The sequence below is a fragment of the Coregonus lavaretus genome (assembly GCF_964263955.1).
Source record: "Coregonus lavaretus genome assembly, chromosome: 12".
NCBI lineage: Eukaryota > Metazoa > Chordata > Actinopteri > Salmoniformes > Salmonidae > Coregonus > Coregonus lavaretus.
Genome location: NC_139999.1, coordinates 3,890,618 through 3,907,651, shown reverse-complemented (window position 1 = coordinate 3,907,651; position 17,034 = coordinate 3,890,618). Strand labels below are relative to the sequence as shown.

The following is a 17,034-nucleotide window of genomic DNA, read 5'->3' as shown; positions in this document are numbered from 1 at the left end:
TAAAGGATGACATATCTGGACTAAAGGATGACATACCAGGACTAAAGGATGACATATCTGGACTAAAGGATGACATACCTGGACTAAATGATGACATACCTGGACTAAAGGATGACATACCTGGACTAAAGGATGACATACCTGGACTAAAGGATGACATATCTGGACTAAAGGATGACATACCTGGACTAAAGGATGACATACCTGGACTAAAGGATGACATACCTGGATCCCCTGCTGATTTTGTACGTTTGCCCACTGACAAAGAAATGATCAGTCTATAATTTTAATGGTAGGTTTATTTGAACAGTGAGAGACAGAATAAAAAAAAATAATCCAGAAAAACGCATGTCAAAAATGTTATAAATTGATTTGCATTTTAATGAGGGAAATAAGTATTTGACCCCTCTGCAAAACATGACTTAGTACTTGGTGGCAAAACCCTTGTTGGCAATCACAGAGGTCAGACGTTTCTTGTAGTTGGCCACCAGGTTTGCACACATCTCAGGAGGGATTTTGTCCCACTCTTCTTTGCAGATCTTCTCCAAGTCATTAAGGTTTCGAGGCTGACGTTTGGCAACTCGAACCTTCAGCTCCCTCCACAGATTTGTTATGGGATTAAGGTCTGGAGACTGGCTAGGCTACTCCAGGACCTTAATGTGCTTCTTCTTGAGCCACTCCACTGTGTGTTTTGGGTCATTGTCATGCTGGAATATCCATCCACAACCCGTTTTCAATGCCCTGGCTGAGGGAAGGAGGTTCTCACCCAAGATTTGACGGTACATGGCCCCGTCCATCGTCCCTTTGATGCGGTGAAGTTGTCCTGTCCTCTTAGCAGAAAAACACCCCCAAAGCTTAATGTTTCCACCTCCATGTTTGACGGTGGGGATGGTGTTCTTGGGGTCATAGGCAGCATTCCTCCTCCTCCAAACACGGCGAGTTGAGTTGATGCCAAAGAGCTCGATTTTGGTCTCATCTGACCACAACACTTTAACCCAGTTCTCCTCTGAATCATTCAGATGTTCATTGGCAAACTTCAGACGGGCCTGTATATGTGCTTTCTTGAGCAGGGGGACCTTGCGGGCGCTGCAGGATTTCAGTCCTTCACGGCGTAGTGTGTTACCAATTGTTTTCTTGGTGACTATGGTCCCAGCTGCCTTGAGATCATTGACAAGATCCTCCCGTGTAGTTCTGGGCTATTTCCTCACCGTTCTCATGATCATTGCAACTCCACGAGGTGAGATCGTGCATGGAGCCCCAGGCCGAGGGAGATTGACAGGTCATTTGTGTTTCTTCCATTTGCGAATAATCGCATCAACTGTTGTCACCTTCTCACCAAGCTGCTTGGCGATGGTCTTGTAGCCCATTCCAGCCTTGTGTAGGTCTACAATCTTGTCCCTGACATCCTTGGAGAGCTCTTTGGTCTTGGCCATGGTGGAGAGTTTGGAATCTGATTGATTGATTGCTTCTGTGGACAGGTGTCTTTTATACAGGTAACAAGCTGAGATTAGGAGCACTCCCTTCAATTCGTTACCTGTATAAGACACCTGGGAGACAGAAATCTTTCTGATTGAGAGGGGGTCAAATACTTATTTCCCTCATTAAAATGCAAATACATTTCTAACATTTTTGACATGCGTGTTTCAGGATTTTGTTGTTGTTATTCTGTCTCTCACTGTTCAAATAAACCTACCATTAAAATTATAGACTGATCATTTCTTTGTCAGTGGGCAAACGTACAAAATCAGCAGGGGATCAAATACTTTTTTCCCTCACTGTACCTGGACTAAAGGATAACATACCTGGACTAAAGGATAACATACCTGGACTAAAGGATAACATACCTGGACTAAAGGATAACGTACCTGGGCTGGGATGGACCTAAATACCAGACTCTGCCAGAGGGAGGGAGGGACCAAGACCAAGAAGAAAATAAGCAAAGGAAATATTAAAATAATAATACTATGAAACGGTCGGTTACTCAAACTGGAACTGAATAAGAGAGATAATAAATATAAAAAAGCAACACAATAAAACGGTTTATAAATTAGATGACCGTGGACAGACAGACAGACAGACAGACAGACAGACAGACAGACAGACAGACAGACAGACAGACAGACAGAGCTGTGTGGTATTTCAGCCTGAAGGAGTCCCAAATAGTACCCTATCCCCTATATAGGTCCAATAGGGCTCTGGTCAAAAGTAGCACACTACATAGGGAATAGGGTGCCACTTCAGCCATACCCTGGGTTGTATTTATTTTATCCAGAGGTAGAGCCAAGTATTAACCCTTCAGATCCCTTCTTTCGTTTACAGTAAAGCTCTCATCACCAACAACAGCCTGTAAGAAAGCTGCTCTTCTATTTAACCCCTGATAGGAATACTGCTGTAAGGGACTTAGCTAAGTCCCTTTCCCTAAGACCCCCCCCCCCCCCCATCCTAACCCAACCCCCCTAATCTGTCCCCACCAATCCTCAACACACACAGATAGACAGATACCTCTTCCCTGTTCCAGTCCCACAGCGGAGACAGGCCATGCGTCCTAAAGGGCACTCTATTCCCTATTTAGTGCACTACTTTTGACCAAAGCCTTTTGTGTTTCCCTGTGGGCCCTGGTCAAAAGTAGTGCACTATATAGGGAATAGGGTGCCATTTGGGATAAAGCCAGGGCCCTGGACTTGCCCTGAGCTGCTTTACTTTCAAACCGAACCCTGACCTCATCCTGTCTTTCTTCAATGCAATACTTCAGCTGGCCACACAGTGGCGACAAACCCACAAGGCAAACAGACATTGCCCCTCTATGTTTTTCCTTCAGAGGAATGGCAGCCATCTCTGTCCAGAAGGAGGAGAGCATATAACAGGACTGTAGATGTACGTTTCTCATGTGTCTACTCTAAGAGAAGCACAACAGTCAAGAGAGGAGAGTGACCTTTACAGTCTTAAGTTCACGACCTTTAACCTTTACACTCAGACAGTAGCTTAGAGATTCCATCTCTCAGGTTCTTCTTATTACATAATATCAATGTGCTTTTCTTTCTTTCTCCAAAACCTCTCTCACTTTTGTTTCCTGTTTTCTCCAAATATAATCATCAAGGATAGAGTGGTAGCACTTCGGGAGAGGAGGAGGATGAGGAGGGTGAGGAGGATGAGGAGGGTGAAGACGGAGGATGAAGATGTGTCAGTTACATGTTACAGCTAAAGGTTCTCGTCTCCTGAAGGATGGTCATCGGTGCATCCCAAACGGCACCTTATTCCCTACAGTAGTGCACTTATTTTGACCTGAGCCCTGGTCAATGAGCCCTGTGGGCCCTGGTCAAAAGTAGTGCACTATATAGGGAATTGGGGATACTATTTGAGACGCAGACCAACGTGTCAGTCCCAGGTTCGGCTGCTACAGGTTCTCCTCCCTGAGGCCCTCCAGGATCTTGATGAGGCTCTCCAGTCCAAACACGTAGCCCCGATCCGGCCCGTCGTGCACTGTCTGGTCGTCGCGGAAACCTTTGAAGGTGCTGTGGGCGAAGTCTATCATGCGGACGTCCACACTGATGCTAGGGCCGGAGGTTCGGGGTGGAGGAGGAGGGGGGCCGTGAGGGTCTGAGGGCGGGAGACAAAGGGCCTGGGGAGGCTGCTGTGGCTGTGGAGGGGTGGGGGTTGAGACAGGGGTGGGGGGACAGTGTGGTGGGAGGAGCTGGAGCTTCGGTACTTCGGTGGGTCCCTGGACTCCTTGGAGCCCCACTATTAACCCCGGTCCCTGGACACCCATTCCTACTCCTTGGGTACCCATTCCTACTCCTGGGTTGACGGCCACTGCCTCCTCCTTCTCTGAGGGCATCTCAGCGGCTGGCTGTGGTGCAGGCGGTGATGCTTTCTGCCAGGCGTGGGCCAGCTCAGGCTCCTTCCCCTCATAGATGATGAGCAGGGAGGAGGAGTAGAAACGGTAGGTGGTCTGTCTCTCCAGAACGGCCTTCAGGCTGCGTAGCTTACACAGCATGGGCTCAAACAGGTCCTTCCTGAGCGACGCCCCGTTGTGCATGAACTGGTGGAGAGCGTGACGGAAGCCCTCGATGGACAGGCTGCGGCCGTAGTACTTGTTCCTGCACAGATAGTGGCCCGTGTCCATCTGGTACACCTGGAAGCATAGAACCACAGAGAGAACAGAGGTTACACCTGGAAGCATAGAACCACAGAGAGAACAGAGGTTACACCTGGAAGCATAGAACCACAGAGAGAACAGAGGTTACACCTGGAAGCATAGAACCACAGAGAGAACAGAGGTTACACCTGGACCATAGAACCACAGAGAGAACAGAGGTTACACCTGGAAGCATAGAACCACAGAGAGAACAGAGGTTACACCTGGAAGCATAGAACCACAGAGAGAACAGAGGTTACACCTGGAAGCATAGAACCACAGAGAGAACAGAGGTTACACCTGGAAGCATAGAACCACAGAGATCACACCTGGACCATAGAACCACATAGATCACACCTGGACCATAGAACCACAGAGATCACACCTGGACCATAGAACCACAGAGATCACACCTGGACCATAGAACCACAGAGATCACACCTGGACCATAGAACCACAGAGATCACACCTGGACCATAGAGCCACAGAGATTACACCTGGACCATAGAACCACAGAGATTACACCTGGACCATAGAACCACAGGGAGAACAGAGGTTACACCTGGACCATAGAACCACAGAGATCACACCTGGACCATAGAACCACAGAGATCACACCTGGACCATAGAACCACAGAGATCACACCTGGACCATAGAACCACAGAGATCACACCTGGACCATAGAACCACAGAGATCACACCTGGACAGTAGAACCACAGAGAGAACAGAGAGAACACCTGGACCAATGCTCCCTCTAAACTGTGCGTGTGCGCGGGCGATTTTGTTGTAGGATTAAATGATTGTAATTATACTTCAGTATACCATAGTAACATCTGACAAAAATATCTAAAAACACTGAAGCAGCAAACTTTGTGAAAACCAATACTTGTGTCATTCTCAAAACTTTTGACCAAGACACGGAGCTTAGACCTCCTACCATTAAAACAGAGAGGTTAGACCTCCTACCATTAAAACAGAGAGGTTAGACCTCCTACCATTAACACAGAGAGGTTAGACCTCCTACCATTAAAACAGAGAGGTTAGACCTCCTACCATTAAAACAGAGAGGTTAGACCTCCTACCATTAAAACAGAGAGGTTAGACCTCCTACCATTAACACAGAGAGGTTAGACCTCCTACCATTAACACAGAGAGGTTAGACCTCCTACCATTAAAACAGAGAGGTTAGACCTCCTACCATTAAAACAGAGAGGTTAGACCTCCTACCATTAAAACAGAGAGGTTAGACCTCCTACCATTAAAACAGAGAGGTTAGACCTCCTACCATTAAAACAGAGAGGTTAGACCTCTACCATTAAAACAGAGGTTAGACCTCCTACCATTAAAACAGAGAGGTTAGACCTCCTACCATTAAAACAGAGAGGTTAGACCTCCTACCATTAAAACATAGAGGTTAGACCTCCTACCATTAAAACAGAGAGGTTAGACCTCCTACCATTAACACAGAGAGGTTCGACCTCCTACCATTAAAACAGAGAGGTTAGACCTCCTACCATTAAAACATAGAGGTTAGACCTCCTACCATTAAAACATAGAGGTTAGACCACTACCATTAAAACAGAGAGGTTAGACCTCCTACCATTAAAACAGAGAGGTTAGACCTCCTACCATTAAAACAGAGAGGTTAGACCTCCTACCATTAAAACAGAGAGGTTAGACCTCCTACCATTAAAACATAGAGGTTAGACCTCCTACCATTAACACAGAGAGGTTAGACCTCCTACCATTAAAACATAGAGGTTAGACCTCTACCATTAAAACAGAGAGGTTAGACCTCCTACCATTAAAACAGAGAGGTTAGACCTCCTACCATTAACACAGAGAGGTTAGACCTCCTACCATTAACACAGAGAGGTTAGACCTCTACCATTAAAACAGAGAGGTTAGACCTCCTACCATTAAAACAGAGAGGTTAGACCTCCTACCATTAAAACAGAGAGGTTAGACCTCCTACCATTAAAACAGAGAGGTTAGACCTCCTACCATTAAAACAGAGAGGTTAGACCTCCTACCATTAAAACAGAGAGGTTAGACCTCTACCATTAACACAGAGAGGTTAGACCTCCTACCATTAAAACAGAGATGTTAGACCTCCTACCATTAAAACAGAGAGGTTAGACCTCCTACCATTAAAACAGAGAGGTTAGACCTCCTACCATTAACACAGAGAGGTTAGACCTCCTACCATTAAAACAGAGAGGTTAGACCTCCTACCATTAACACAGAGAGGTTAGACCTCCTGCCATTAAAACAGAGAGGTTAGACCTCCCTACCATTAAAACAGAGAGGTTAGACCTCCTACCATTAAAACAGACAGATAACAGAGAGGGGAAATAAAAGAGATTAGAATGTGGGGCAGTCATCTATCTGATTTATCACAGAATAAATGGAGGAGGAGAGAAGGCCTTTTGAAGCTGGATGGAGGATTAATGCTGTGGCTATTGTCTGTCTCATCTGTTCTGCTGTTATAGGCTCTACATTGTAAACAGACAGACAGTCACGCCATCGGTCCCTCTGTAATTCATATTTTGTTTCTAAACGTGCGTGTGTGTGTGTGTGTGTGTCTGGGATAAAGGCGGAAGGTGAATTTTAGTTCCAACTGAATGGACAATGAAGTATCTATTGTATCCCAGTTGTTTGTTATTTGTAAATTGATAGGATATTCAGTATCCTCCCTTCTGTCCTGCTCCGGTTACTGCTGTGGGCTTTTTGTCTGAGCCCAGGTGTTAGGAGAAACAGAAGAAAGATAGAGACGCAAGTAAAGAATCTATGGCGTAGTAGCAGCTACTGTCCTGAGACAAGACAACATCAGCATCCTTCTCCAATCTGATCCTTCCATCAAGCTCCAGAATAGACAAGTCAAGAAAGCTATTAGAAATACTGCATATTTCAAGCATAATCCATCCATTTAATGCTACGGAAGCATGAATGTTCCTTGACAGTTCTTCTTGGGTTGGTATCCCTCTTGCATAAGAGGTCTCCTAATCTCAAATGGGACTTTCCATGTGAAATCAAGTTGAACAAAAGGTCAGTTTCCTGAACAAAATGTGGGTGCTTGCTACCAGCTGTCTAAAAGCATTTAGTTGGAAAAACATGAATATTAACAAATGTTAAAGAAACAAGAAGTAGGACCAGCCCTCACCTGCATCCCACAGACACGCACCCCCAGGGTGGCGGAGGTGCTCTGTTCACACTTCTTCATCTGCCTGGCAGCCTTCTCCTCCGAGGCATCGTCCCCGTGCTGCCGTGTGCCCATCTTCAGGTCCAGGATGCACGGGTAGCTGAAGTGGTGGACCACATTCTCCAGAAGCAGGAACTCTAGGAGGGGTTAGAGGTCAAGGAACACAAACTCTCTCTTCGGAGCAAAGGTATTAGCTAAAACAGTCAAAGTAATATGCTGCTCCACTCTTTAAACTTCATTCAGGGAGGAGGTCAAATAAATGCTGTCTCTTTCCATTGTAGAGGAAGAGGTCAAATAAATGCTGTCTCTTCCAATTGTAGAGGTGGTGAGTTGGACTCACGCTCACGTTATGATGTAGTCCTGTCTGCTACTTAAAATCAGTGTCACCCTCGGTCTAAGAGGACATCTCCTCTTGGTTAGTCCATTAGGGCGTATCTTCCTAGTTCTAATGGTTAGTCCATTAGGGCGTATCGTCCTAGTTCTAATGGTTAGTCCATTAGGGCGTATCTTCCTAGTTCTAATGGTTAGTCCATTAGGACGTATCTTCCTAGTTCTAATGGTTAGTCCATTAGGACGTATCTTCCTAGTTCTAATGGTTAGTCCATTAGGACGTATCTTCCTAGTTCTAATGGTTAGTCCATTAGGGCGTATCTTCCTAGTTCTAATGGTTAGTCCATTAGGGCGTATCTTCCTAGTTCTAATGGTTAGTCCATTAGGGCGTATCTTCCTAGTTCTAATGGTTAGTCCATTAGGGCGTATCTTCCTAGTTCTAATGGTTAGTCCATTAGGACGTATCTTCCTAGTTCTAATGGTTAGTCCATTAGGACGTATCTTCCTAGTTCTAATGGTTAGTCCTTTAGGGCGTAACTTCATAGTTCTAATGGTTAGTCCATTAGGGCGTATCTTCCTAGTTCTAATGGTTAGTCCATTAGGACGTATCTTCCTAGTTCTAATGGTTAGTCCATTAGGACGTATCTTCCTAGTTCTAATGGTTAGTCCATTAGGACGTATCTTCCTAGTTCTAATGGTTAGTCCATTAGGACGTATCTTCCTAGTTCTAATGGTTAGTCCATTAGGGCATATCTTCCTAGTTCTAATGGTTAGTCCATTAGGGCGTATCTTCCTAGTTCTAATGGTTAGTCCATTAGGACGTATCTTCCTAGTTCTAATGGTTAGCACATTAGGGCGTATCTTCCTAGTTCTAATGGTTAGTCCATTAGGGCGTATCTTCCTAGTTCTAATGGTTAGTCCATTAGGGCGTATCTTCCTAGTTCTAATGGTTAGTCCATTAGGGCGTATCTTCCTAGTTCTAATGGTTAGTCCATTAGGGCGTATCTTCCTAGTTCTAATGGTTAGTCCATTAGGACGTATCTTCCTAGTTCTAATGGTTAGTCCATTAGGGCGTACCTTCCTGGGTTCATAGCTTACTGACTCAAACACTTTGTATAAATAGTGTAAGCATCTACAGACTATCTACACACAACTAACTAAAGTATTGCCAGTGATACTTAGCTGTACACAACAGGAGGCAAATATATCACACGTATACAGTAGCTAAAAGAGTGGAAAGGACATATGGGAGGGAGTGGAGTACAGCCAAATAACAAAGCAACAACAAACACCATCCTCTGGCTGGACTGGCTGAGTGTCAGGTTGCTTTGAAGATGCACTTTGAAGACAAATAACTAAGTCCTTAAGCTGTAGATGTGTAGAGTATCTTAATACTACATTATAATTATTTTTGCACTATGGCCTATTTATTGCCTTACCTCCATAACTTACTACATGTGCACACACTGTATGTAGATTTTCTATTGTGTTATTGACTGAACGTTTTGTTTATTCAATATGTAACTCTATGTTGTTGTTTTTATCGCACTGCTTTGCTTTATCTTGGCCAGGTAGCAGTTGTAAATGAGAACTTGTTCTCAACTGGCTTACCTGTTTAAATAAAGGTGAAATAAATAAAAAATAAAACTAATGCTACAGTGCATAACACCCAGCCATCGTAATGCTACAGTGCATAACACCCAGCCATCGTAATGCTACAGCGCATAACACCCAGCCATCGTAATGCTACAGTGCATAACACCCAGCCATCGTAATGCTACAGCGCATAACACCCAGCCATCGTAATGCTACAGCGCATAACACCCAGCCATCGTAATGCTACAGCGCATAACACCCAGCCATCGTAATGCTACAGCGCATAACACCCAGCCATCGTAATGCTACAGCGCATAACACCCAGCCATCGTAATGCTACAGTGCATAACACCCAGCCATCGTAATGCTACAGCGCATAACACCCAGCCATCGTAATGCTACAGCGCATAACACCCAGCCATCGTAATGCTACAGCGCATAACACCCAGCCATCGTAATGCTACAGCGCATAACACCCAGCCATCGTAATGCTACAGCGCATAACACCCAGCCATCGTAATGCTACAGCGCATAACACCCAGCCATCGTAATGCTACAGCGCATAACACCCAGCCATCGTAATGCTACAGCGCATAACACCCAGCCATCGTAATGCTACAGCGCATAACACCCAGCCATCGTAATGCTACACAGTTATTATAAAACCCTCCCAGCTGCTGTTTATCTTCTCCTATATCAAAGCCTTACAGCCAAACCTCTATAAAACTCCTTCTGATCTGCTAATTCAATCCAATTTGTACTGGTCCAGAACCATCCAGCATTCTTTGAACAACAGGCATACGTGTCCTCATAGCGGTAACTCTATAGGCCAATTCTGGATTGCGACATGCAGCTGGATCTACAAAACAGATGGCGTGTTGAGACCTATTATGTGTATAAACCCTGGATGACTGACAGGGGGCGCTGTTTTGAAGACACTGCGCAGCCATTTTTGTACTCCATTGTAAAAAAGATTTTTGGAAGCTATAGAAATGCATTTTGTTTGTCTACATTATATTTTTCAAAGTTATATTCTGTTACAGACACCTTGATGCATACTTTTAAGTTATATTATGTGAAATTAAGATTTAGCTTTGAACCCAAGTGCAGGAGTCAACCTTCAAGTGCAGGAGTCAAGTCACGGTAAAATGTCCCTTTTCCTCTCACTGGGCAGAAAGCTGAGCAGGAATGTGTGAGCACAGTGGAAAATCTAATCTGCCCTTGACGTCTGTAGTTTCTACTTTGCACTGCAGCTGTCAGACTGTGGGACAGTGCTTTCCTTTAACATGGGGGCTCCAGGGATCACATCTACTAAGCATTTCAAACAAAAAGTTTAAAAAAAGAAAGTTATTGCAACTATTCCTCTTCTTTCTTTAAACAAAGTAAAAAGACAGAGCCTGTGTCAGAAATGGCAGCCTATTCCATATCTACAGTGGGGAGAACACGTATTTGATACACTGCCGAATTTGCAGGTTTTCCTACTTACAAAGCATGTAGAGGTCTGTCATTTTTATCATAGGTACACTTCAACTGTGAGAGACGGAATCTAAAAAAACAAAAATCCAGAAAATCACATTGTATGATTTTTAAGTAATTAATTTGCATTTTATTGCATGACATAAGTATTTGATACATCAGAAAAGCAGAACTTAATTTTTGGTACAGAAACCTTTGTTTGCAATTACAGAGATCATACGTTTCCTGTAGGTCTTGACCAGGTTTGCACACACTGCAGCAGTGATTTTGGCCCACTCCTCCATACAGACCTTCTCCAGATCCTTCAGGTTTCGGGGCTGTCGCTGGGCAAAACGGACGTTCAGCTCCCTCCAAAGATTTTCTATTGGGTTCAGGTCTGGAGACTGGCTAGGCCACTCCAGGACCTTGAGATGCTTCTTACGGAGCCACTCCTTAGTTGCCCTGGCTGTGTGTTTCGGGTCGTTGTCATACTGGAAGACCCAGCCACGACCCATCTTCAATGCTCTTACTGAGGGAAGGAGGTTGTTGGCCAATATCTTGCGATACATGGCCCCATCCATCCTCCCCTCAATACGGTGCAGTCGTCCTGTCCCCTTTGCAGAAAAGCATCCCCAAAGAATGATGTTTCCACCTCCATGCTTCACGGTTGGGATGGTGTTCTTGGGGTTGTACTCATCCTTCTTCTTCCTCCAAACACGGCGAGTGGAGTTTAGACCAAAAAGCTCTATTTTTGTCTCAACAGACCACATGACCTTCTCCCATTCCTCCTCTGGATCATCCAAATGGTCATTGGCAAACTTCAGACGGGCCTGGACATGCGCTGGCTTGAGCAAGGGGACCTTGCGTGTCCTGCAGGATTTTAATCCATGACGGCGTAGTGTGTTACTAATGGTTTTCTTTGAGACTGTGGTCCCAGCTCTCTTCAGGTCATTGACCAGGTCCTGCCGTGTAGTTCTGGGCTGATCCCTCACCTTCCTCATGATCATTGATGCCCCACGAGGTGAGATCTTGCATGGAGCCCCAGACCGAGGGTGATTGACCGTCATCTTGAACTTCTTCCATTTTCTAATAATTGCGCCAACAGTTGTTGCCTTCTCACCAAGCTGCTTGCCTATTGTCCTGTAGCCCATCCCAGCCTTGTGCAGGTCTACAATTTTATCCCTGATGTCCTTACACAGCTCTCTGGTCTTGGCCATTGTGGAGAGGTTGGAGTCTGTTTGATTGAGTGTGTGGACAGGTGTCTTTAATTCAGGTAACGAGTTCAAACAGGTGCAGTTAATACAGGTAATGAGTGGAGAACAGGAGGGCTTCTTAAAGAAAATCTAACAGGTCTGTGAGAGCAGGAATTCTTACTGGTTGGTAGGTGATCAAATAATTATGTCATGCAATAAAATGCAAATTAATTACTTAAAAATCATACACTGTGATTTTCTGGATTTTTTTTTAGATTCCGTCTCTCACAGTTGAAGTGTACCTATGATAAAAATGACAGACCTCTACATGCTTTGTAAATAGGGAAACCTGCAAAATCTGCAGTGTATCAAATACTTGTTCTCCCCACTGTAGTGCACTACCTGGCACCCTATTCCATATGTAGTGCACTACTTTTGACCAGGGCCCATAGGGAAATCGGGTGCCATTTGGGATGCAGAGAGATAGACAGTCAGGTACACAGTGAACTTGATCTAAACACCTCAACCACCCATTCCTAGGCCACCGGAGACAGAGACTAAGGTTGAGTCCAAAATGGCACCCTATTCCCTATATAATGCGCTCCTTTTTCCAGACACTGAAGTCGAGGACATCCCATTCCCAACCCTAAGATTGTGCAGTACAACATTTCTTCTAATAATATTCGGTTCCTGTGGTCTGTGTTGATATGGTCAGTGAAGAACCTGACACTACTTTGACAGTAGGGGGAGAACCTGACAGTACTTTGACAGTAGGGGAGAACCTGACACTACTTTGACAGTAGGGGGAGAACCTGACACTACTTTGACAGTAGGGGGAGAACCTGACACTACTTTGACAGTAGGGTTGAACCTGACACTACTTTGACAGTAGGGGAGAACCTGACACTACTTTGACAGTAGGGGAGAACCTGACACTACTTTGACAGTAGGGGAGAACCTGACAGTAGGGGGAGAACCGGACACTACTTTGACAGTAGGGGAGAACCTGACACTACTTTGACAGTAGGGGAGAACCTGACAGTACTTTGACAGTAGGGGAGAACCTGACACTACTTTGACAGTAGGGGAGAACCTGACAGCAGGGGGAGAACCTGACACTACTTTGACAGTAGGGGGAGAACCTGACACTACTTTGACAGTAGGGGGAGAACCTGACACTACTTTGACAGTAGGGGGAGAACCTGACACTACTTTGACAGTAGGGTTGAACCTGACACTACTTTGACAGTAGGGGAGAACCTGACACTACTTTGACAGTAGGGGGAGAACCTGACAGTAGGGGGAGAACCGGACACTACTTTGACAGTAGGGGAGAACCTGACACTACTTTGACAGTAGGGGAGAACCTGATACTACTTTGACAGTAGGGGGAGAACCTGACACTACTTTGACAGTAGGGGAGAACCTGACAGTAGGGGAGAACCTGACACTACTTTGACAGTAGGGGGAGAACATGACACTACTTTGACAGTAGGGGGAGAACCTGACACTACTTTGACAGTAGGGGAGAACCTGATACTACTTTGACAGTAGGGGGAGAACCTGACACTACTTTGACAGTAGGGGAGAACCTGACAGTAGGGGAGAACATGACACTACATTGACAGTAGGGGGAGAACCTGACACTACTTTGACAGTAGGGGGAGAACCTGACACTACTTTGACAGTAGGGGAGAACCTGACAGTAGGGGAGAACCTGACACTACTTTGACAGTAGGGGGAGAACCTGACACTACTTTGACAGTAGGGGAGAACCTGACACTACTTTGACAGTAGGGGAGAACCTGACAGTAGGGGAGAACCTGACACTACTTTGACAGTAGGGGAGAACCTGACACTACTTTGACAGTAGGGGGAGAACATGACACTACTTTGACAGTAGGGGGAGAACCTGACACTACTTTGACAGTAGGGGAGAACCTGACACTACTTTGACAGTAGGGGGAGAAACTGACACTACTTTGACAGTAGGGGTGAACCTGACACTACTTTGACAGTAGGGGGAGAACCTGACACTACTTTGACAGTAGGGGGAGAACCTGACACTACTTTGACAGTAGGGGTGAACCTGACACTACTTTGACAGTAGGGGAGAACCTGATACTACTTTGACAGTAGGGGGAGAACCTGACAGTAGGGGGAGAACCTGACACTACTTTGACAGTAGGGGGAGAACCTGACACTACTTTGACAGTAGGGGAGAACCTGACAGTAGGGGAGAACCTGACACTACTTTGACAGTAGGGGAGAACCTGACACTACTTTGACAGTAGGGGGAGAACCTGACACTACTTTGACAGTAGGGGAGAACCTGACACTACTTTGACAGTAGGGGGAGAACCTGACAGTAGGGGGAGAACCTGACACTACTTTGACAGTAGGGGGAGAACCTGACACTACTTTGACAGTAGGGGGAGAACCTGACACAACTTTGACAGTAGGGGGAGAACCTGACAGTAGGGGAGAACCTGACAGTAGGGGGAGAACATGACACTACTTTGACAGTAGGGGGAGAACCTGACACTACTTTGACAGTAGGGGAGAACCTGACAGTAGGGGAGAACCTGACACTACTTTGACAGTAGGGGAGAACCTGACACTACTTTGACAGTAGGGGGAGAACCTGACAGTAGGGGAGAACCTGACACTACTTTGACAGTAGGGGAGAACCTGACAGTAGGGGAGAACCTGACACTACTTTGACAGTAGGGGGAGAACATGACACTACTTTGACAGTAGGGGGAGAACCTGACACTACTTTGACAGTAGGGGGAGAACCTGACACTACTTTGACAGTATGGGGAGAACCTGACAGTAGGGGAGAACATGACACTACTTTGACAGTAGGGGGAGAACCTGACAGTAGGGGGGAACATGACACTACTTTGACAGTAGGAGGAGAACCTGACACTACTTTGACAGTAGGGGGAGAACCTGACAATACTTTGACAGTAGGGGAGAACCTGACACTACTTTGACAGTAGGGGAGAATCTGACAGTAGGGGAGAACCTGACACTACTTTGACAGTATGGGGAGAACCTGACAGTAGGGGAGAACATGACACTACTTTGACAGTAGGGGAGAACCTGACAGTAGGGGAGAACATGACACTACTTTGACAGTAGGGGGAGAACCTGACACTACTTTGACAGTAGGGGAGAACCTGACAGTAGGGGAGAACATGACACTACTTTGACAGTAGGGGAGAACCTGACACTACTTTGACAGTAGGGGGAGAACCTGACAGTACTTTGACAGTAGGGGAGAACCTGACACTACTTTGACAGTAGGGGAGAACATGACACTATTTTGACAGTAGGGGAGAACCTGACAGTAGGGGAGAACATGACACTACTTTGACAGTAGGGGGAGAACCTGACACTAGTTTGACAGTAGGGGGAGAACCTGACAGTAGGGGAGAACATGACACTACTTTGACAGTAGGGGAAAACCTGACACTACTTTGACAGTAGGGGGAGAACCTGACAGTACTTTGACAGTAGGGGGAGAACCTGACACTACTTTGACAGTAGGGGGAGAACCTGACACTACTTTGACAGTAGGGGGAGAACCTGACACTAATTTGACCGTAGGGGGAGAACCTGACACTACTTTGACAGTAGGGGGAGAACCTGACACTACTTTGACAGTAGGGGGAGAACCTGACAGTAGGGGAGAACCTGACACTACTTTGACAGTAGGGGGAGAACCTGACACTACTTTGACAGTAGGGGAGAACCTGACAGTAGGGGAGAACCTGACACTACTTTGACAGTATGGGGAGAACCTGACAGTAGGGGAGAACATGACACTACTTTGACAGTAGGGGGAGAACCTGACAGTAGGGGAGAACATGACACTACTTTGACAGTAGGGGGAGAACCTGACACTACTTTGACAGTAGGGGAGAACCTGACAGTAGGGGGGAACATGACACTACTTTGACAGTAGGGGAGAACCTGACACTACTTTGACAGTAGGGGGAGAACCTGACAGTACTTTGACAGTAGGGGAGAACCTGACACTACTTTGACAGTAGGGGAGAACATGACACTATTTTGACAGTAGGGGAGAACCTGACAGTAGGGGAGAACATGACACTACTTTGACAGTAGGGGGAGAACCTGACACTACTTTGACAGTAGGGGGAGAACCTGACAGTAGGGGAGAACATGACACTACTTTGACAGTAGGGGAGAACCTGACACTACTTTGACAGTAGGGGGAGAACCTGACACTACTTTGACAGTAGGGGAGAACCTGACACTACTTTGACAGTAGGGGAGAACCTGACAGTACTTTGACAGTATGGGGAGAACCTGACACTACTTTGACAGTAGGGGGAGAACCTGACACTACTTTGACAGTAGGGGAGAACCTGACACTACTTTGACAGTAGGGGGAGAACCTGACACTACTTTGACAGTAGGGGGAGAACCTGACACTACTTTGACAGTAGGGGGAGAACCTGACACTACTTTGACAGTAGGGGGAGAACCTGACACTACTTTGACAGTAGGGGGAGAACCTGACACTACTTTGACAGTAGGGGGAGAACCTGACAGTAGGGGGAAACCTGACACTACTTTGACAGTAGGGGGAGAACCTGACAGTAGGGGAGAACCTGACACTACTTTGACAGTAGGGGGAGAACCTGACACTACTTTGACAGTAGGGGGAGAACCTGACAGTAGGGGGTGAACCGGACACTACTTTGACAGTAGGGGAGAACCTGACACTACTTTGACAGTAGGGGAGAACCTGACACTACTTTGACAGTAGGGGGAGAACCTGACAGTAGGGGAGAACCTGACACTACTTTGACAGTAGGGGTGAACCTGACACTACTTTGACAGTAGGGGGAGAACCTGACAGTAGGGGGTGAACCGGACACTACTTTGACAGTAGGGGAGAACCTGACACTACTTTGACAGTAGGGGAGAACCTGACACTACTTTGACAGTAGGGGGAGAACCTGACAGTAGGGGGAGAACCTGACACTACTTTGACAGTAGGGGTAGAACCTGACACTACTTTGACAGTAGGGGAGAACCTGACACTACTTTGACAGTAGGGGGAGAACATGACACTACTTTGAC

The 17,034-nt window shown here is 46.1% G+C and overlaps 1 protein-coding gene across 1 annotated transcript in view; it reads right to left on the bottom strand.

Moving 5' to 3' along the window:
- Window positions 1–2,472: 2,472 nt before the first annotated feature.
- Window positions 2,473–17,034, bottom strand: part of LOC311138395 (inositol hexakisphosphate kinase 1-like) — a 31,855-nt gene continuing 17,293 nt past the window's right edge. Inside the window, exons 3-4 of the mRNA XM_084173064.1 lie at window positions 7,301–7,476; window positions 2,473–4,132 (exon numbers count right to left, since the gene is read on the bottom strand). Coding sequence (XP_084029190.1) covers window positions 3,395–4,132; window positions 7,301–7,476 — 914 coding nt within the window. The 3' untranslated portion in view covers window positions 2,473–3,394. The remainder of the gene's footprint in view (window positions 4,133–7,300; window positions 7,477–17,034) is intronic.